General features: G+C 35.6%; 1 protein-coding gene across 2 annotated transcripts in view; it reads right to left on the reverse strand.

Moving 5' to 3' along the window:
• USP45 (ubiquitin specific peptidase 45) overlaps positions 1–21,777 on the reverse strand; it is a 53,700-nt gene that overhangs the window by 15,890 nt on the left and 16,033 nt on the right. For both annotated transcript variants that reach the window (XM_039356054.1, XM_039356055.1), the window contains exons 6-9: positions 12,900–13,051; positions 11,706–11,801; positions 10,492–10,622; positions 1,433–1,520 (exon numbers count right to left, since the gene is read on the reverse strand). In XM_039356054.1, coding sequence (XP_039211988.1) covers positions 1,433–1,520; positions 10,492–10,622; positions 11,706–11,801; positions 12,900–13,051 — 467 coding nt within the window. The remainder of the gene's footprint in view (positions 1–1,432; positions 1,521–10,491; positions 10,623–11,705; positions 11,802–12,899; positions 13,052–21,777) is intronic.

Genomic DNA, 21,777 nt, shown 5'->3' on the forward strand with positions numbered 1-21,777 from the left:
TGGGATAAGGGGACTGTATGCAATTTCACCCGGATTACTGACTTTTTGAAAAATAGTTATGTATTAATTTATCTAAACGCTATATTTATAATAATTCAGGACAAACCAATTACAAATACAAGTCCATGAACAGGACATATTACTAAGAGAACTGTCTCAAAATACAAAATACAGATTAAGTAGCCACAAATCCCTCTGTGGCTCTAAAGTAAGAAAATTTAATTTTACCAAAATGCTTATTATTTCTAATGATTGTTTATGATTAAAAACAGTTCTTATTAAAAAAAACTTCACAAGCTACAAAAAATACCTATTTTAATTACTTGTGCAGAAATATAGATAACTCAGAAAGATGGGATAATACAGAACTGCAAATTAAACAAAAGTTGACCCAAAGTGAATCCTTATAAGAACCACATTTAAGAAAAACATGAGAACAGAGTGCTTAGTCGTTCTAATCAGTTTTAAAGGATTCTGGTGGCGGATAGACTGCTGGAGGCTTTCTTCAATTAAAAAAAAAAAAAAGACACCGTAGTGACACTCTCTAACAATAGCACGATTAACAGCTGTGGTATTCCCATGACAGACAATGTTGTTCAGGTTTGTTCAGGCTGGCACAACTGTCGCTGCTCACAAGATGGTCCAGATTCTCAGATTTGACATTCTCCATTTGCCATGATTATACAGAAACCTGAAAAGTGGAGGGGGGGGAAGGAAGGGGGGGGTGCAACAGCTTTTACTAGTAATGCCCCTTGCTGTGAAGCCTGAGGTAATAAAATCCCTGTTTGCTATATTGCTCTATTATGGCAAAATATGGGTTTAATTGTTGATGCAGGCTCAACATTTGCCCTCCTTAAAGGGAAAGGAAGAAAGGAATGTAGGATTATGGGCAATGAAGAAAACAGATGATAGGATCGTTTTGATTTATTTCTGCTAATACGCTATCAGATAGTGCTCTTTTGGGAATTAGCACTTTTCCTGCTATATAATTTCACAACGGGCTAAAATCAAGATAGTTATCTCCCTGTTTCCTGACACTCCCCTTCATATGTGTTTTTATTACATTATTATAATTATTAAATTACAATATAATAAAAACAGCAGTATAAAATAAAAGAACTTCTTTCAGTGAATCCCTGAACATAGTAAAATATGAGAGCAAATCTTAGGTTTCATTTGCAAAACAAATTCACACAGCAATCAGACAGTACCCAATGAATAAACTCTATTTAAAATTAATAAATGGAAATAGCTACAAACATCATCGGTGCTTCACTGAAGACCCACAATACACAGTCGACATCTTGAAGATGTAAACCAAAGTAAATCATTTTCTTCATATACAGCATATAATAGCACAAAGTTGTTGTTTTTTTTAAAAAAGTAGTCATTTCAGTCAAACTGGTACTTTTTGCAAAAATAAACACTTCACCTTCGTTTCTTCTATTCTCATTGCATCCAACAAGTAGTGGAGCACCTCCTGGCTATCCTGTTGTTGAAATCCTTTAAACCGAGGGGCCCTGCAGAGAGAAAAATGGAAAAGGAATTATAAGGCTTCAAAATAGAGATTTAACATGTACATGCAAGCATATGTTCAAGAACAGTGTTGCTGTGATGGGCAGAGAGGAAAACAACATTCAGAAAGAGGGTGAGAAACACAGGTCAAAGTGTGAGAGAGATGGACAAAACACAGAAAATACCTTTAGTTTCCAAAAAGACTATAATGTGAAATCTGATTGAAAGATGACAGGCCTCAACTACATTATCTTGGGATAATATGTGACAAGGGCAGATTGCTTATTATCTTATTACAATGATCATGGTGTTCTACTTATTACAGAGATCAAGGTGTTCTACCAGGTTCTAATCAATTCTCAGCCATTGAAGGTTACCTTGGGCCAGTCAGCCTCTTGTAGCCCAGTTTACCTCAGTGTTGTTATAGCATAATTACACATCAGGTTGTAAACCATCATCATCTGCTCTGTGATTGAGGTAATTTCTGGAGAATTTCCTCCCAGAAGGGTTACATGGGTGACCCACCAACTATCTGTTAAGCTCCATGCTGCAGGGCATAATCCACAAAGCAAAACCATTCAACTGCGGAGCTTTAATACAGGTAGTCCTCAACTTACAACAGTTCGCTTAGTGACCATCTGAAGTTAGAACAACACTGAAAAAAGTGACTTATGACCATTTTTCACACTTATGACCATTTCAGCATCCCCATAGTCATGTGATTTACATTCGGATGCTTGACCACTGATTCCCATTTATGACGGTTGCAATGTTCTAGGGTCATGTGATCCCCTTTTGCGACCTTCTGACAAGAAAAGTCAATGGGGAAACCAGATTCACTTAGCAACGATTGCAAATTGAAGACTATCTATACAAGAATTAGGGGCAAAGTATAGAATCTTGAAAATTCTAATAGGAACTTCCAGCTTTCTTTTACTAAGGAGTTCCTCAAGACAGAATCTCTATATATTCTGAATTTCATCTTCAGGGCTTTCTGCAACTCTGCCATCTATTTATTTATTTATTTATTTATTTATTTATGAGACTTATATACCGCTTTTAAGTGCAAGCACTCTCTAAGCGGTGTACACCAGTAAGCAATATATATATATATATATATATATATATATATATATATATGTGTGTGTGTGTGTGTGTGTGTGTGTGTGTGTGTGTGTGTGTGTGTATATATATATATATATTTACATTGCCCCCAACAATCTGGGTCCTCATTTTACCTACCCCAGAAGGATGGAAGGCTGAGTCAACCTTGAGCAGGTGAGATTTGAACCACTGACCTGCTGAACGCAGTCAGCTAAAGTGGCCTGCAGTACTGCACTCTAACTGCTGCGCCACCTCGGCTTTTCTCCCATTTATTATTTTGATTTAAATTCCCCCATATCTTTCTTAGCCTCCTCAAAATTTCTCACACTGCCTAAACATCTTGCCAAAAAGTTACACAGTATTTTAACATATATTGTTCTGTAATAAGGTCTAATAAAATTACTACCATGTTATGAATATGTGCTTTTTTATTTTCATTTTGTTCTCATGAATCAACAGAATCACTCTGATTTTTTAAGACAGGCTTTGACTCAAGTTTATCATCAACTATTCCAATGGCTGGGAAGCAAAGCATCAAAGAGCCCAACTGTTTAAGTCAGAGACAGCTTTTTAAAAGATTTATAACCATTGGGAGGCTAATATGGAAGAATATTCAGCATATGCAGTTTTAAGCTAAGCTGCTAGCCCAATCATTGCATTTCTATACATAAAACTGCAAGATGAAAATACTTATCATTTCACTGGTCACTTGTGATAAATAATGCTTCAAAGTGCCCAGGCAGGAAAGTTGAGATATTTTTGTTAGACTGATGAAGTTATATATGGGGGGGGGGAGAGTGGTGGCTAGTAAAGCTTATCTGCAAAACTGAAAAGATCAGTCACATTTAATATGACAGTAACACCATCCTAAATGCAACTCAGTTTCTTTAAACTGTTCCTGAAAAGTTGAACTGCTTTCTTATTGGAAGAATGGGTGTTGCTATTTATTTACCTATTTAATCGATTTTTATGACCATCCAACTCACAAACTGTGATTCTGGAAGGCTAACACAGGATGATCAAAACCAATTCAAAAACATTGTACAGACAAAGACATGATTCAGTTAAAATTAAAATTAAACTGTTCCCCAATTCCTCCTGTCTCAGACAGACTGTCACCCTAAATAGGGCTGCCAGGGAGTCAGCTATCTATGGGCATAAGAGAAGAAAAATAACCATGTTTTGTTGCTGTTATCACCCTAAGTACATATTAATTAAAAATATTTATTTGAACTCAGGTTTGTCCTCTTCTAACTGTCTTCTAGATGTTTCTTCTACCACTTCCTCTCCTAGAATTTGCCAGTAAACTAAGGAACTCTCTAGATCAATATACAGTTTTCTCAGATGCAGCTAATCTAAGGCTGTCATCATCCCCTTATTCCAGGTAATGACTAAGGCATTCTGTGCATCAAATCCCAAATTCCCTGTGAAACCCCAAGATCACATGAAGACCTTGAGGAAGATTAAGTTAATAAATCTTTTTGGGGGAGTGGTATAATTTGATTAAGGATTTTTAAAAAGATTAAAAACTAATGCAAGCTAATAAGAAGTGAGAAAAATAAAAGAAAGAAATCAATACAAGCCAAAAAAAGTGTAACAAAGGGGGGGGGGGGGTTAAAAAGAAAAATAGAAAAACAAAAGAAAAAAGATATAAAGAAGTAGTTTCTGATCTTTATAGCACTTGTAAGTACAATTATAACTTTATCTCTTACTCAATGGTTACAAAATAATTGTCTTCTTTTATATAAGCTATTCTGTGCAATCACCAAAGCCATAAATCAGAAATTCATTTTTTTCTGTTCCATTCAAAACGTCTATAAGGTGCCGATTTAACAAATCTTCCTCCCTGTGGTGAGGAACAGGAACAGGGAACTCAAAATGATCTGATAAAGGATTAATAGCAACCTTGCCTTCAGATCACATTGCTACTGCTCCAAATAAAAAAACGATCTAATTCTAGGTCAGGTCTAGGTCTGGTCTATGGTAGCAATTCATTCCCAAGATGCCCCCCTGCTTTGCACCTAAAGAGAGCAGGATTAAGTCTTCCAAATCCACAAGCTGCCAGGTAGGAAACAATCACGCAGCACAAAGGCTGGTCCAGTAGCAGCCCTCCCATCTAATCAGCAGGTTCTCCTATCTGCTTACATGGGGTGGGGGGACAATGCAAAAGCCATTAGAGTCCCAAGGATGGTGATAGCCATTCTATTACCTTTGCCCCAGCTGGGCAAATTTCCAAGAGGTCTTTCCCTTCTGTACTAAGCCGAGTCTTCGCAAGGCATGTCAGGTCAGCTTTAAACCTTCAAGGTCCCTTCCAACTCTGTTATTCTGTTAGTCTCTCATTCACCATTAAACCATGAATGAGAGAGATCTCATTACAATCTGAACTGGAATTCATCAATTGCTAAAAGCTCAGGCCGCTGGATCTCGGGGCTGAGTCCAGGAGCCTGGAACATGGAACCAATACACCAACACCACTTTCCCTATGAGTGACCCATCCCTGCCTCCCACCATTTCTCCTCTTGCCCATCACCAGCAAATTTCCAAGTTGCCCTTTCTTTGCACTGACTAGTGGAGCATGGCATATGCATAACTGTTGTCTGTCCTTTTCTATATTTAGTGTAGGCTATAATTGACAGAACAGAGCTTACGGTGCTTTCTAAAAAAAAAAAAAAAGCAGACTATGAGAAGAAAGAACATATTGCTAGCTTAGTTGAGTTTTAATAAAAAATTTCAGGGAGACCAATTTTTATTTCCTGCCTAAGGAAAGATGTTCTGAACAGTAGTTTTAATGTATGTCAGCAACTTGTCTTCCATACAATAATTGCATTTGTCATTTGCCCTGAGAGGACCCTTTCAATAAAAGACCTTAGGTAGCTTCACATATTAATAACTATAAGAGAGAAAATAATACATACAAAAGAATTCGGAGAAGAAAATGGGGCAGTATCAAAGCATGGCTTGTAAACTTCAGAAATCAAAGAAGGTCCCATGCTACAGAAGAAATAGCTCTCACATTTCCTCATGTTTTGTGAAAATACTAGTGCATAATAGAGACATTGCTTTTAGGAACTGTTGAGGCCAGGAGTATTAACCTGCAGTCTCAGTACAAATTTCATGTAGCCTTTGGCTCAATTTTCAAAAATATTTTGCAAGCCCTTTGTTCAACAGTTTTTGTCCTCTGAAAAACAATTCTAAAAACAACTGAGCAAACAGGAAAAGAAAGAAAAGAGGAGAGAGAGAGAAAGGGAGGAAAATGACTCTTACTTCTAACTCGCTCACTCTCACTGGCTTCAGACGTCTGTATCTGTATTCTGCCCCAATAGATTTGATTATGTGCCATCAAGTCATTTTCTTTTTTTTTAACAATATTTTATTAGATTTTATAAGGGTGGGGGAAAGGTAGGATCAATATAGGTAGTGGGATGGGATTCAGGGTAGGGTTCGGGGATGGGATTGGGATAGGGCAGTGCCCAAACTGCAACCCAAAACCTACTTATGCATCGTCGAGTGCCAGATGGGTGTGGCCCATTGGGTGGGGGTGGCTGTGATGATAACGGCAGACTGAGTGGGACTAAAAAGTTCAATCAATCAATTCCAACTATGCAATATTTTTTTTTCCCCAAGAGAAGTTGAAATTGACTGATTGAACCTTTATTTTTTTTTTTTGCACACGGTGGTGGAGGCCTAAAGTGAAAAGGTTTTATAAAACCCAGCTGAAGGCCTAGGACTGGGGCGACAGCGCACGTGCCCACAGAGAGGACTCTGAGTGCCACCTTTGGCACCCGTGCCATAGGTTCGCCATCACTGGGATAGGGGTAGGTACAACAATGGGGTTGTCTCCAATAACATTTCCAAGCTTTAGCAAGCAGACTATTGTCTGGATACAGATATTCAATAGGAATAGTTAATATGATAATAAATAGCTATAGTCAATAAAAATAACAATAATCATGAAGTATATCGATTAATCAGTAGATATTATTCATCTTATTAAATTTTACAATCATTACTCGCTAACTCGTTTTGCTAACCATTGGTAAAAGTTTTCCCAAGTTTTAAAATAGACTGAGTCTTCTTTCTCTTTAATCTCTAGGGTTAGTCTATCCATTTCTGCACATTCTAGAATTTTCCCAATTATGATCTCATCAGATGGTATATTTTCATTTTTCCAATATTGGGCAAATGCTATTCTCGCAGCTGTCAATACATGTAATATTAAACGCTCATTCTCTTTCCCATAGTTAGATCCTAGTATTCCTAACAATAACAGTTTTGGCTTAAATTCTATCTGTATTTTAGTCATCTTTTCCAGCCATATATGAAAGCCAGGTACTTATTACCATGTCTGGTGGGTATGTCCTAGCGCAAAAAAAAATTTGGTCTAAGATCCATCAAGTCATTTTCAATTCATAATAAATATATACAGTAGTTAAATTTTCTGCACAGCAATCTATTTCTAAGATCTATTTCAGATCTTCCAACATCACCACACTAAGTCCATCTACCCTGCTGCAGGTCATCCTTTTCTCTTTTTTCCCCCCATCCATCTTTCCCAGAATTACAGCCTGGGAGCTAAGTCTTCCAAAGTAGGATTTTGAGCCTAGTCATTTATGTCTCAAGTATGAACCCTTGAGTTAATTTGTTCAATGATCCATTTCTTTATTTTCTTGGCTGTCTACAATATTCTCAGGACTCTTGATTGATGATGATTTATCAATACCAATGGTGTTCAAGTGGTGCTCCAGTTGTTTTGCGATTACACTCAAGGTGCCTATTACTATTACTTTTGCTTTCTTTTGCTACCATCATTCTACTTCTGTTTGAAGGTCTTTGTATTTTGTGATTTTTCTCCAGTTTTTTCTCTCCTATTCTACCGTCCCCAGTACTGCAACCTCCACTATCCAGACTTTTTTGTCTTTATTATCAACAATTGTTAAGTCTGGAGTGTTACGTGACAGATATCTGTTATTGTATGTTATTACCATTATTATCATAATCTCCAGTACAATTTAAATTAAGTTTTAGGTAAAATGAAAAGGATTTTAAAAAAAACCTTGGGGAAAAAACTAAAATGAGTTAGAAAACATGCGGAGCAGGAGAACAGAAGCTGTAGTCCACATTGATATGTTTGGATTTGACAATTAAAAGATGTGCATTCCTCTCCCCTTGAAAATATGCTTCCAGCAAAATCCCTGGCAAAAATGGAGGACTCTGGAATGGTTGATTGAACTGACCACTCCCAGACGACTTGACATATGGAAGCCAGTGCCAACATGCTACAACCTGTTGTATGGCATTAGAGAATAAATGACTGAACAGGTTGAATTATTGCTAATGGCCATAAGCAGTGAAGGATGATTAGGACAGCTATGCCACACTTATTCATATTTATCATCTTAATACTCAACTTCATGAAAAATATAATTACCTGAATACCATCATTCTGTTGTTTATTGATAGAAAAATGTCTACTCATTTTAAATCAAGTAGGTTAGTAGATAATCTGTATGTTGTGTAATTATGCCACGATTCAATTTCCTTTTTAAAATATGCAGTATATGCTGTGCAAAAATGAACTATAAATAAAATTAAATGCAAAAAAATCATTTCTACTTGTTCCTCTACAAAGACTAAGATCTACATTTTCTAGTATGGCTAAGAGATAAATAAAATACAAAGCAAAACTCAGTATAAAGTGACATTGTGGGACACCGAAAAGAATTAGAAGAGGTATTTCTTTATTAAACCATAGATTATCACTCATTTCTGAAAATAAATCCCGTTTAAACTTTTGATTTTATGGTAAAACAACATCATCTACTCTAACCTAAAATGTACAGCTGTAACTCAGACCCCAGTTTCAATGATTAAAAAAAAAGAATCCTGTTAATTTCTTAGTCAGAGGCTGAACTGATTAATCTATCATTAACGGACAGTCTCATATTCCATGGTATATACATAGTTCCAGTGGAATATTGAAAAGGCCTGGCCTATGTGCTTTAGAATATATCTGCTTGAAAAAGAAATTTGTTACTTTCAGAAAAGCTGCTTTAAAGGGGTATTTATTCAACTCTGTACAATCCAGAAAACATAATTTGAAAATAGCTGCATTTGAGTTTTTCACATAAGCAGGATTTGAGCTGAGCGGTTCTATTTCAGCAATTGATATGACATCTTAGTACAGTAGTTCTCAACCTTTTTAATGCCGCGACCCCCAACCGGTCGTAAGTCGAGGACTACTCAACCGGTCAAAAGTCGAGGATTACTCAACTGGTGCAGCACCGTTTGCAGAATGGGACTTTTGGCGGGCTCAGCAGGGCAGAGACAGCCTGGACAATTCCTATTGGCTTTTGAAAGCCAATAGAATTAGACTCTATTCAAGAGAGTCTATTCTATTGGCTTTCAAAAGCCAATAGAATAAAAGGGAGTAGCACAGCTAAGGAAAAGGGGGAAAAAATGGCGGACTGCGTTGTTTGGCGACCCCCGTGAAATGGTCGTTCGACCCCAAATGGGGTCCCGACCCACAGGTTGAGAACCACTGTCTTAGTAAGATCATTTTGTGTTTGCCAGTGGAAAGATATCAAAGGAGGTCCTAACTGGACTTTGACTGGCAGGGAATTACAAATCTAAAAGTAATGATCAAGGTTGCTAATGATGGAACTAAGATAGCCACAGCACGTAGGCTTATATATAGCTCCATAGTGCTTTACAGCACCCTCTGAGTGATTTACAAAGTCAGCATATTGCCTCTAACAATCTAGGTTCTCATTTTACTGACGTCGGAAGGATGGAAAGCCGAATCTCTCTTAGCCTTATCTCAGGAGAGATAAATGTCTCTCCTGGGCAAAAACATGGGCTTCAAATCATTTGGTGGAAGTAGTTGCTTCTAAATATGAGTACTTCAACTCCCAGAATTCATAGCCATAGTTGTGGTTGGGAAAATCCTGGAGTTGAATCCACACATCTGGATGGTGCCAAGGCTGATGATACAGTATTGAGAATTAGTGTTGACCTATCATAATGCTTTTTATCCTCCCTCTCTAATAATCTAGAAAGAATAGTATTGGAAAAGTTCTGCTTGGTCTATTCTCTCTTATTGGAACTACTATACGGTCAATTCTATGTTCCAGGTTAATGGAGAAAGAAGTCAGAGATCCAGGACTACCACTGGATCCTTTGGGTTAAAAATAAATAATATATTTTACTACCGGAATAATCATTCAATAATGACCTAATGATTATTCATTTACTAAAGAAATGCTTACTTAGCAATATTAAAGCAGTAAAATTATAACAATGATGAAAAAGTAACCAATTCTATTTCTGTGAACATTTCACATAATTTAGAAATCTATATAAATGGGTAGTGTTACCACCATACTACCCAAGTTCATGATTTCGGTCAGCCACAAAAAAAATAAAAGAATACTTTATTTAAAAGTATATAAATATTTGATGAGCCACTAAGTCTCTAGATAAGTCAAAAGTCTGCATCCCTAATATTCAGAATAGTGGAAACAAACAGAAGGCAGCCTGTAGTTATGCACACAATCTGTCTTAGCAAAATGTCCGACAGCTGCAACACTAACAAAATTAACAGTGGATGAATTAGTACCAAACATTAAACAGTTGCTATGGAAAAAGAAATGATCAATTTCTTTCTTTTTTCTTGAAGACTTACTGTGTACGTTATTAATATCCAGGAAGGGATAGTCATACCAAAATGCAAATGCTTATGGTTTTAATTTTAAACAGCCCAATGCATTTCTGTTGACTGAAATACGATAAGACAACGTGAAATAAATCACTTTAAATTTATATGTGTACGTATTTTCCACATGAAAGCTATTACTGACACAAGATTATCCTTACTTCTGGCAGAGCTGGTTGAACAAAATTTTAGGAGAAAGAGGATCTTTCCCAGCATCTCTCATGCTATGAAGGAACAGGAGCATGGCTGAAGTCAGAGATCCAGGATTTGAAAGATTCACTATCAATGGATCCTTTGGGTTAAAAATAAATATTTTAATACACAATAACTTCCAACATGTACGTTCAAACTAACATTTCATTCAATATTATACGAAAGACTTCTGTTCAGATAGTTGGAGTCCTGCTAGTTCTCCCCCCAGCCTGCCCCTTCCGGCATGTTTTCCAGATCTATTCTAAAGGGTTTCGCAAACTTGAAATGGAAGAAGTATCTTCTCCAGAACTTCTTTTGATTAAACCTATGATTTCTACTTTAAAATGGGCTGATTTTGTTGTTGTTGTTGTTGTTGTTGTAATGGGCAACAATTTTGGTAGAGGGAACATGTGGGCGAAGCACCATTTATCAATGCAGAGTAACTCATAATATTCAGGACAAAATACAAATCTAAATACAAATCTAAATCAAAAGCAAAATATGAATCCAACGAAGAAATATGTTTTTGCATATTTTACCTAATTATATCTAGTTTTTTTTCCTAGATGAAATGAATAAATAAGTATTTAGCCATATGCAAGAGCCATAAGGGTTTTTCAGTTTAATTTTTTAAGTCTTTCTAAAAACATCTGGTATCCACTCCAGCTACAGTATATGGACTCACAAACTAATGGCATTAGTGAAATTGAAAGGTTGACATCTTCATTAGAAAAAAAGAGACACTTTGCTTCATTTAGCAAAGTGTCCAAATAGTAACCCCAGGGTTTGAGCAGTGATTTAGTGCAACCAGGTAAATCAGAATAAGGATCTCTTCTGTGCCATCCTCTGTTTAAAGAAGACTATCTATCGGTGGAACAGATGGTGATGCACTACGCTCCTGCTTGGAGGGAGGAAAGGAAGAAAACCATTTTTGTCATCCACATTCCTCCTGAATCCTCTGGTGCCACACCTTTCCAGATGGTTCCCCCAAACCCACAAACCAAAGGGGGAAATGGGAAAATCAAGCTTTCCCCAGCTAGAATACGCCTTGATTCTGCTGATTCAGACTCTACAAAATGATGCGACTCATTGTGCAATAGAAAAACTATCACATTAAGAGCGCTCCTCGTTACGATTCTTAGTGTCCACTTAATGTAATGCTCAGGTTCAGGAGAATGCTTACCAGTTGAGACGCTGGGCTCTGAGCTATTTTTAGCTTTGTCCCCTTTTCTTTCATTTCGCACATTAACTCACTTAACATGTGTGTCTGTGCCAAGTTCTAAAACAAAATGAAAAAAAAGGTATAGAGAATGAGCAACTGGACTAATACAGTGATTTTTTTTTTATAGAGTTGCTTCAAGCTGCAGAATGCATACAGGTAGTCCTCGACTTACAACAGTTCATTTAGTGACCGTTCAGAGTTACAACGGCACTGAAAAAAGTGAGTTTATTTATTTATTTATGAGACTTTGTGGTTGTATTTCACACTTACGATCATTGCAGCATCCCTAAGGTCATGTGATCAACATTCATATGCTTGGAAACTGACTCATACTTATGACAGTTGCAGTGTCCCGGGGTCATGTGATCCCCTTTTGTGACCTCCTGACAGACAAAGTCAATGGGGAAACCAGATTCACTTAATAACCTTGTCACTAATTTAACCACTGCAGTGATTTACTTAACAACCATGGCAGGAAAAGTCATAAAATGGGACAAGATTCACTTAACAAATGTCTCGATAGCAACAAAAATTTTGGGCTCAATTGTGGTCTTAACCCGAGGACTACCTGTAAATGGTCTCCCATGGCAGCTGCTTGACTGTATTATGGCACTTGTATCTATTGAGCAAGACTTTTGATATTTCAACCAATGTGTAAACTGCCTGCATCTCATACTACATATCTTTTAAAAGGAACTCTCAAGACCAAGAAAATGACAAGTAACTAAAAGTCTCTGGTTTCTGCTTGAACATTTCCTTCTTGGATTAGTTTATACATATATGCTAGGCATTTCTATCAATACAAGACATTTAAATATTAGATATTTCTTGAAAATGTGAGAGCAATATTGGATGTAAACTAGATATCCAGGTTATACAATTTTACACAACTTGTGTTGAAAAGGGAATGAATTACCCATATAACATATCATTATTTGATCTGCTTATTGCAGGCATGTCAAACTCGTGATGTCACGTAACGTATCGTGACTTTTTCCCCATTGCCAGCAATGGGGTAGGCACGGTTTTAGTATGATGCATCCGGCCCACAGGCCGGCAGTTTGACATGCCTGGCTTATTGCCACAGTCACCCTTACTTCTTTGTTGTGTGATTGTTATAGATTCCTGAGCAGGGAGAGTCCTCTTTAGTTTTACCTGCATAACAGCATTAAAGAAACACGTGTTCCCTAAGTTATTAATGCCTTTAACAGGAACAGATCCACAGCTGGAACTGAGGCCTTTTCCTCTTAATATGTCATTGGCTTCATTGCTTTCTTCATGCAGCCATATAATTTTTGATGATGAACCTTTAAAGAGAAAAGATAAGAATCAGGTCTTGTACACAAGGTACTGCATGCTGACCTTTAAAAAAAAACAAAATATCGAAGTCAACATAATAGTCCAGTTTGGAATCCTACTACATTCTTTTTTTTTATAATACAAGTTTTATTAGTTTTTCTTTTTACAACCAAATGCTTGAGAAACAACGTGGTGACAGGGTAATCAATTATGCCAAAACAAAATCATACATACGTAATTCAAATTAAATCATTAAAGACTCCCTATCTGTTCCCTCAAATAATATATTGTATTCAAATTGATATGTTTTTCAATATAATTCAATCAGTCCAAACAATCATCAATAACATTTCATTTATATAAATCAAAATCCTGTATTGAGCTTTACTATTTACAGTTATCATATTTCCATTTGGCTTAGATAACCATATTATTAACACTTCAGGCGTCTTTCCTTTCCCTTTTCCTTAACCTAATCAATAACTCATTTATTAATATCATTTCTTCTTTTATCAAAAATCCCTCTTATTCCTCTTGCTTTACAAAATAGCTTTCCTTCCTAGAAAACAAAAATATTGTTCCAAACAATACATTTCTAATCTATTTTAAATCTATAATTTAGCAATCAATCAAAATCTATATAATACTTTTTAACCCATTCAATAACATTTAAATCCAATCCAAATTATTATTATATCCCCTATGCACACATCTTTTCGTTAACTTCTCATTTAATTAGTCTTTCTTCAATCATAATCTCTGGTGTCTTATTTGCCAATCTTAAAGTTTAAGTCAATCAGTGTCTAAAAAGCCTCACACTCTTAAATCTTATTCTAGCTTTCTTTTTATGCCAAGCCGGTTTCCATAACAAAGCCTCTATGTCAACGAATAAGTCTCTTTTTATTCCTTGTGGTAGCATTTGAATCAGAGAAGAGCATCCCCTCTTCTGTTTTAGAGACCTGAATCCTTTGTAGGTAATCCCTTTTTGTTTTAAAGATTCAAGCCTTGACATTTGACTCTGCTGAATAGGAGACTCACTCCTGACCAGTTTTGTAGTTAGTAGTTGGTTAACAACATTGTCATAGTTCTTAATCAATTGTAATTGCAAATCCATTTCTGTTAATTTTGAAGGTATAGATGGTTTAATTACAATCATTTTTTGATCATCAAAAATCTCAAAAGATTGTATATAAGATGAAATAGAATCCTCTTTAATGATGATTGATTCCTCTTCTATTGTTTTTTGGTCTGTAGAATATTCAGATAAGATCTGAAAATCAGTTTGTAGGTTCAAAATAGAATTTCTGTTTATTATTTCTGTAGTACTCTCTCTTATTTGACAACCTATTTGCTCAGTAGCTTCATAAATTTTCTCCAGTATAAGTTTACAGTTGAAATGTAAATAAAATTTCTCCATTTTAATGGTAACTAGGACCAGACCTATTATCTTTTAGTGGAGGCTATATTCAAAAACATTTACCCAGTGCCCACCCGCACAAAACAGCTGTTGTTTCTTTGTCTTTTCCTTTATGATAATCTGAAGGTCAAAGCCAAATTCATCACCAGACAGAAAATGAAGACAGTTACAGTTTTAAAATTCTCCACAAGGTGTCCTCAGTGGCCAAAGATAACGTTGTCAAAGTCAGAAAAAAAAAAGAAAAACAAAAAGAAAGTAGTATTTTTCACATATATGCTGAGTCCAGTAATAAAGTTCAATAGTAAGAATCTTTTCAAGACCCCAAAGTAGATGAAAGTCAAAGATAGTCAATTAGGTTCAATTTTCATTCCATTTCACAGCTTTCCTTCCCACACTAGCACTCGCCGCTCTCTTAAAACAGGGAAATAGTTCCCCAAAAAATGCTTTTTACAGGAAACCAAAAAGAAAAAAAGGACTAAGAGAGGAAAGGAAAAATCTCACCCGGATCAACCACGGTGGTTCTTTGCGTTTAGATGTTCTTCTGACTTCTGGTTATAGCAGCAAAGTGACTGGCCATTTTACTGGCCGATCTTTCCTCCATCGGCCTAAGGAGCAATCTCGGACTGCGGAAGAAGCTGCTGCTCTCCCATGGTCGACAAGGACCTCCTCAACAGTAGCCGCCCCTCCAGGGAGCGGCTTTTCGACCCGATTAAGGGTCTACCGGCAGAGGGGAATCAGTGGGCAAAGAGAGCAGTCTGTTCGCACGGCTGCAAACGCCATGATCCTGAACTGGAAGTCGAATACTACTACATTCTTAAGAAATTCATTCAATGAGTTTGCAAACAGTCAATCAGTTCTCAGGCTCTGAATGGCAACTCTTCCTAAGTTTGGAAGACACTGCAGTTGCTACCTATGCTGTATAGATCATGTTTATGCTCACCTGTAATATAGAAATGATATGCATAATCAAATCAACTCAAACATCAAGAGAATGGCATACAGTTTTTCTTCAACAGCAAAGCTAAGATCCACATTCATAAATAGTTGTAAAATGGGATGCATCAACAAGAAAACAAGATTTTTTGGGCTAATACACGGGCCAGATGCATCACGTGGAAGCCACGCCCACCCCATTGCCGGCAATGGCAAAACTGTCCCAATACATTGCGCGACATCATGTGACGTCGCGAGTTTGACATGTGTGGGTTAATACTAGTATCTTGAATAGTCTTTGGCCCTCTGGTTTCAGATTTTAAGATATATAAAGTGCTGGAGTATGCGAAGTTAATTGGAACCATATATTTTCCAATTCTTTGTGCTATCCTAGATTTCAGAATTCCTCAGTATAAGCAGGTTTTGAGTCTGCAGCTCTTGAAAATGGAAAAATCTGCCACACAATGAGGTACAGAATAATTTTGTACTTTTTAATTGAGTAATGTTCTTTGTATAAGGCTCCAGTTTCTAAGGCACATTGAAACAATTAGTATCTAACACCTTGCCTCCAAATATAACTTCTAATCAAAAACTATTACCTGGCAAGTTCATTTAATTTTGCACAATTTTCGTATTTTTTTAAAAAAAAGACTAAAAATCCCAAATCCAGTTGGCAATTTCTTTAATTCTACAAGGGCTTTATTGATTAGTTTAAGAAATTAATACAGTCTTCAGAAAATAGTTTTACTTTCCAAGATATTCTGAATACTCTGGATTGGTTTCAGACCAAGGTAATTGTTCTCAATTCCCATTGGAATGAATGGGAAGAGTTAATAAATACCTGAAACACTATTGCTTTCAATGGATCCCAGCTAATTACATTCAAGTAATTAGCTGGGATCCAACTTTTAAATATTTCTTAACATATCCAAAAGATTCATCTTCCTGCTATTGATCTGTTACACAATATAACAGGAGATACATATAGTAACCCACGTAGCTTTGCATGAAATTTGTACCATTCTGAAGTATATTCCAGGTTCTAAACAATTATTTTATGAAAAACAGCATTTCAGCATTAACTGGAAATGAGAATTATGAAGTAGAAGCTTAAGCACCTAGTTGAAATCGTTAAGTCAAACTTACTCCAAGGTAAGTAAATAAATAACACTGCAGCTTCACATTTTGTCTAAGTGAACAACAATGAATTACTTTAAGTAATTGGCTAGATACCATATTGTTCCCATGACATAATTCTGTGAATCCTTAATCTAGATGCTTGCTATCTGCAATGAAATAAGAATGGTCTTAATGAGTAACACAGAGGTAATGAGAACTCTTGAAATATGTTATTCAGCCTAGTTTCAACTTGCAACTTTCATATTGTCATGGGTCCTGAACTAAATATGAAAATTACTGACATATATAATATTTCAAGTACTGTCCAACAATTCATGCCGATAGCAACTAGTAAAGGGCTTAATGGATGCGGGATGCCATAACTGACACCTATGTGGAGTAAGCAGCAGATTTTTTTTTCTTTGCGCCCTGATAGAGAAACATCTGTCGCTGCCTAGGAGTGAACTCTCAACTTCCCAACTGTGAGATGTGCATCTTCACCTCTAGGCCATTGTGCCTGCTACTCATAGGCAAATACTGTCAAAGGCAGTGGCTACATTCTCTCCCTATGCCAAAATTATCTTTATACAGTAGGAGTGCATTCCTTGTGGACCACACCCTAAAGAACAGTCAGCAAGAAGATCAACAACCTAAAGTATGTATTTCTCACCGTGCCTACCCTACATCCTGCTCAGAATGTAAGTCTGCAACATGTCTCAAGGGGAAAAACTAAAATATGCATGCCCCTGAAAGTTCCTAGATTCTTCCTACAAATTTGCTTCTGTACGATGAGAGATTAAAAAGAGCATATTTGGAATCATACAAAAAGGACGCTTTGAAAGGTAATTCCCATCGTACAACTTTAAATCCACTTGCATAATTTTGGATTTAATATTTTAGAATTCTCAAAGCAAGAAAGATAGAATTGATGCTTTGAAAATTAATTATAGTTCTCTTTCACCTTTATTAAAAACTCAAGCAAGCACCCTTGCTTTGCATTTCTTTCCTATTCTCATTCATTTTATAGTCTTTAACAATCTCACACGATACAGGTAATATAAAAGGTAGTATAAGACTTAAGACTTTTGTGGCTAATTTAAACTTTTGTTTTGCTGGACCAAGTCTGACATCCATATATTATTTCAACATGACTCACATCTTAAAAAAAACCCCAAGAAACTGATATTTTCATTTAAAATATATATAATATATTTGGATTTTTGACAAAAGCCTAACTGTATACTCAATTTGTATATTGGTATACCACAGTTGTTGCATTTATCCATCGGCATTCAGTAACATCTGGGAAAACATCTTAAAGTAAACAATGCTCAGTATGCCATCTGGACCAAACTGCAGGCAAAAATTAAAACAGAAGCATATGGAAAAACAGATTTTAACTCCCCTTCAGCACTGCAGGATGACAAATGTCAGATCTAGATCTGTCCACGCTTGACTGTGCGATGCTTTGCAGCACCACCTGGCTCTCCTTGCACAGCCACCAAATATGGGCAGCCCTGCCACAGCGGACCATATCTGCAGGGCAAACTTAATAAAAGCATTTCATTTCATGGTTAAATGACAGCTTCACACAAGTAACAAGGTTCTGTCTACTGAATCTCCAACCTGAATCATCCAGGGGAAAAAATAAAATATAATGACCCCTGAAACTACCTCCCTGTAAAGCGCAAAAAGCAAACAAACCTCAGTATTTTTTAAACTGGTATACTTTAATCCCATTCTAAAACTATTGTAAAATCTTCTGGGGGGCCTATTACACTTGAGGGTATTTCAAGTTTGAGAACTTTTACTGGAATTATTAATCTTTAATTTTAATCTCATCATAAGAAAAAAGTAACAGATGAGATGACATTGTCTTCTTTTTAACATTTAATTACCACAGAAAACACATCCCCTGCCAAATTTGTTCCATAATTCCTAACAAATTATAATAATTGGTGGAATTTGCTTTTTAATTTTGTAAAATATTTTGTAAAATTTTGTGAAGTTTTGTAAAATATTTTAATTTATAATTTTTAAAAATTAGGCAAAGCAATTATATAGTTCTTCAGAGCGTGATAAAAAACATTTTACAAAATATTCCAAAATTTCAAAATATTTTTCTTTTAATTTCTTTTAATTCACAGATTTAATTGGTATTCCTACAAAGGCCTTAGTAGTTATGGGTATCAGAGATATAGTGCTACATCTTTTTTCCTTATTTTTTTTTAAAAGAAAACAAACATAGAGCCCTGCAAAAAGGCACTTATTGAATTAGAAATAAAATTAAATAAAATAATAAAATAAAATACAGCTGTGATAGCAATCCATTGGTATTGAAAATTAGAATACAGGATTCTGTAAAACTCAAGGCAACTAGAAATTATTTTTGAATGGTAATTAACTTTTTTTCCCTATTCCCATTAACTGAAAAATGCACTGGGGGCAAGAATGGAGGGGGGGGAGAGACTGTTTGTTTCAAGGGATCAAACAAACCTTCATTTCTAATCTTGTTTCCCAGGCAACAGACAATCAAAACTGTAACAGCTCAGCATGGTTCCTGTGTACTACATGTGCACTAGGTTCATGTGAAACTCACAAGTGCGCCATCATGACAATATTGCACCTGCTTTCCTGGCAAATGCTGTATAATGGGCCAGCTCCCTTTTTTTTTGCAAAAAAGTAGTCTCTGTTGGGTGGTTACTCTGTGGCAAACCTGACTTATTGACCAAACAGATGACTTTCAGAAAAAAAAGATAGAAAGAAAAGGGAGAAGAGAAAAAAAAGACAATGCAGACTTTCTGGGCAGGATAAATCATAAGATCTGATGGGAAGTCCACATACTGCCAGCATTTTGCGGGGGAGAACTCCACACTTGAGCTTATCTCAATGACTTAATTTAATTTCCTGGTCAGTCATAGAGTAATAATGTCAGTTGCCCATTTTTGCAAGCAAGCTGAGTGTGAGTGGGAAAAAAAGCAGAGATCTGGGTCCCATGCATGCTCTTGGCAACTGCAAATATTTTGCTTCTCAAAATATATTTCTCAGAAAATCTCTGTTGCTTTTTCCATAATCCGGGTGTCTTTTCTTCAAGTTGATTAGTCTGAAGCTGGACAAGCAAGCTAAGCTCTGATTATTTATTTTGTCTCAAATACATATTGTTATAAAACAAGCATTGATTGTTTCTTCACTTATTTTAAGGAACTGCCTGTACATGGTGCCCTAAAATATCTTATTCAGTTAAAGGAAAACAGCTACTGGCAGTTTGCATGTTCCACTGGATATAAAAGAAAAGAACAAATCATTTGCAATTAAAAATTGCCATAAAAGTACTGTTTGAATTACTGGTCATGCTCAGTGCTCTTTCTGTTCTCTCTTTGGATTATGCTCAATAATACTATATTTAACTTCTTTATTATATGCAACAAAGAAGCTTTTTTAAAAAAAATCAATGTAACAAATCATTTCAACAGAAAAAAGAAAGGTTCCATTTAAATGTATATTTAACAAAAAAAGGCAAATAGAGAGACAATCAATTGCATTTTAGTATTATTTTTAAAAAAGATCATCTGGGCACTTTTAAAACTATCATTTTTTAAAAAGCATAAAAACTTCTTATAACATGCACAGATAGGGAAAATTCATTTTCTGCACTCACTCATGAGAGTAAATATCTCCAAGACAATACATAAAGTAGAATAAATTGTTATGAATGGTATGTATGTATGAAATATATTTATATCCTGTCTTTTTGCCATTGTGTATTTAAAGAGACTTAAGACAAAGAAAAGAGGTATTCCTATTACAAAGCGATCATTTATACACTAATTTATTTCAGCATCATTATGTAATATGCATATAACTGATCAAAAAACATGAAGCCTATTAAAGTCACTTCTGTTTGATTCAATGTGATTTACTTCAAGCAGACATGTAGAAAATTCCTTGGAAGAGCTACAATCTTATGGATATTCATTAAAAAGTAAAGTGGTTGGAATTTCTTTCTGATGAGACAAGTATAAGATTGTGCTTGTTTGTGCTTGTTAGTTTTCCAGTCTAGCAGGATTTCTTATCAGTATCTGGGTTTAAACAGTTTAAACACCCCACAAACCAGGTTCCATCTAATCAACCCAAATAAGAAACCAGCATCCATTCATCTACTCTTAGGTATTTTTTACTGAATTCAATATTTTATGAAGAAATGTCTAACCAATTGCCAAATGGATTTTCTATTATATTAATATTGTCACTTATCCAACCCTAGAGTATTTTGTCAAAGTACAATCCTTGATTCCTCAGTATAGAGTACATGAAACCTTACATACAAAAATAACATATTAAGATAGATATTATTTCCCAGATGGTCTGGAGCAGTGGTTCTCAACCTGTAGGTCGGGACCCCATTTGGGGTCGAATGACCATTTCACAGGGGTCGCCAAACAACGCAGTCTGCCAGTCTCACCCAGAATTCTATTGTCTATCTTTGCCCTAGTCTAATGGTTTGGAATTCCAAATGCCCAATCCAGTTATTTCTCAAGTTTTTCACCTCAATAGTAAGAAGGAGGGGAAGTATAAATCCCACCCAAATTCAATACATAAATACTAATCCCATCTTGGATAAAATCTGCCAATTAATTTCAGTACAAACAAATATTAAGCGGTGTTGTTATATTTAAAGCCTTACTCAGCTTAATTTGAAAGAATGTTATATGAACTTCCATGCTTACTGAATACATCCAAGGAGTTTGCCTACACTTGTCTGAAAGTTTCTTTGGCAGCAATTCAGGATCAAATTTTTTCTGTTGCCTTTCTAGCTCTTTGGAATAAACATTTTATTAGGCAAGACCCTTACACCATATTTTTAGAACATTTAATTACTGATTTCAAGTATTAATTTTAAATATTAATTCTACTTGTTTTACTTATTTTTAATCCTATTTTAATTGTATTTAATCTCTTATTTTAAAATTATTTTAGTCTATTTTAAACCAGTGAAATTTTTTTGCTAATCAGACAGAATATCAACTTCAATAAACAAATGAAACAGAGAATAGGAATATATATTCTTACTTACAACATAAATAGGACAAAACATGAACTGAGGATTGAATCAGACATAGAATATTTATATGGGATCTGATCATGATTTTCTTAAAGCCCATAATTTCAAGTTGCTACTAAAACACTGAAGACTAGAACCTTTGTTTTAGAAGTTAACCACTGCATCATTAGCAAGAGGTGAATGGTCAAACTTTTTTTTTTTGA

Source organism: Crotalus tigris, unplaced genomic scaffold (assembly GCF_016545835.1).
Source record: "Crotalus tigris isolate CLP2741 ecotype Arizona unplaced genomic scaffold, ASM1654583v1 scf7180000018784.18638703518:1950463, whole genome shotgun sequence".
NCBI lineage: Eukaryota > Metazoa > Chordata > Lepidosauria > Squamata > Viperidae > Crotalus > Crotalus tigris.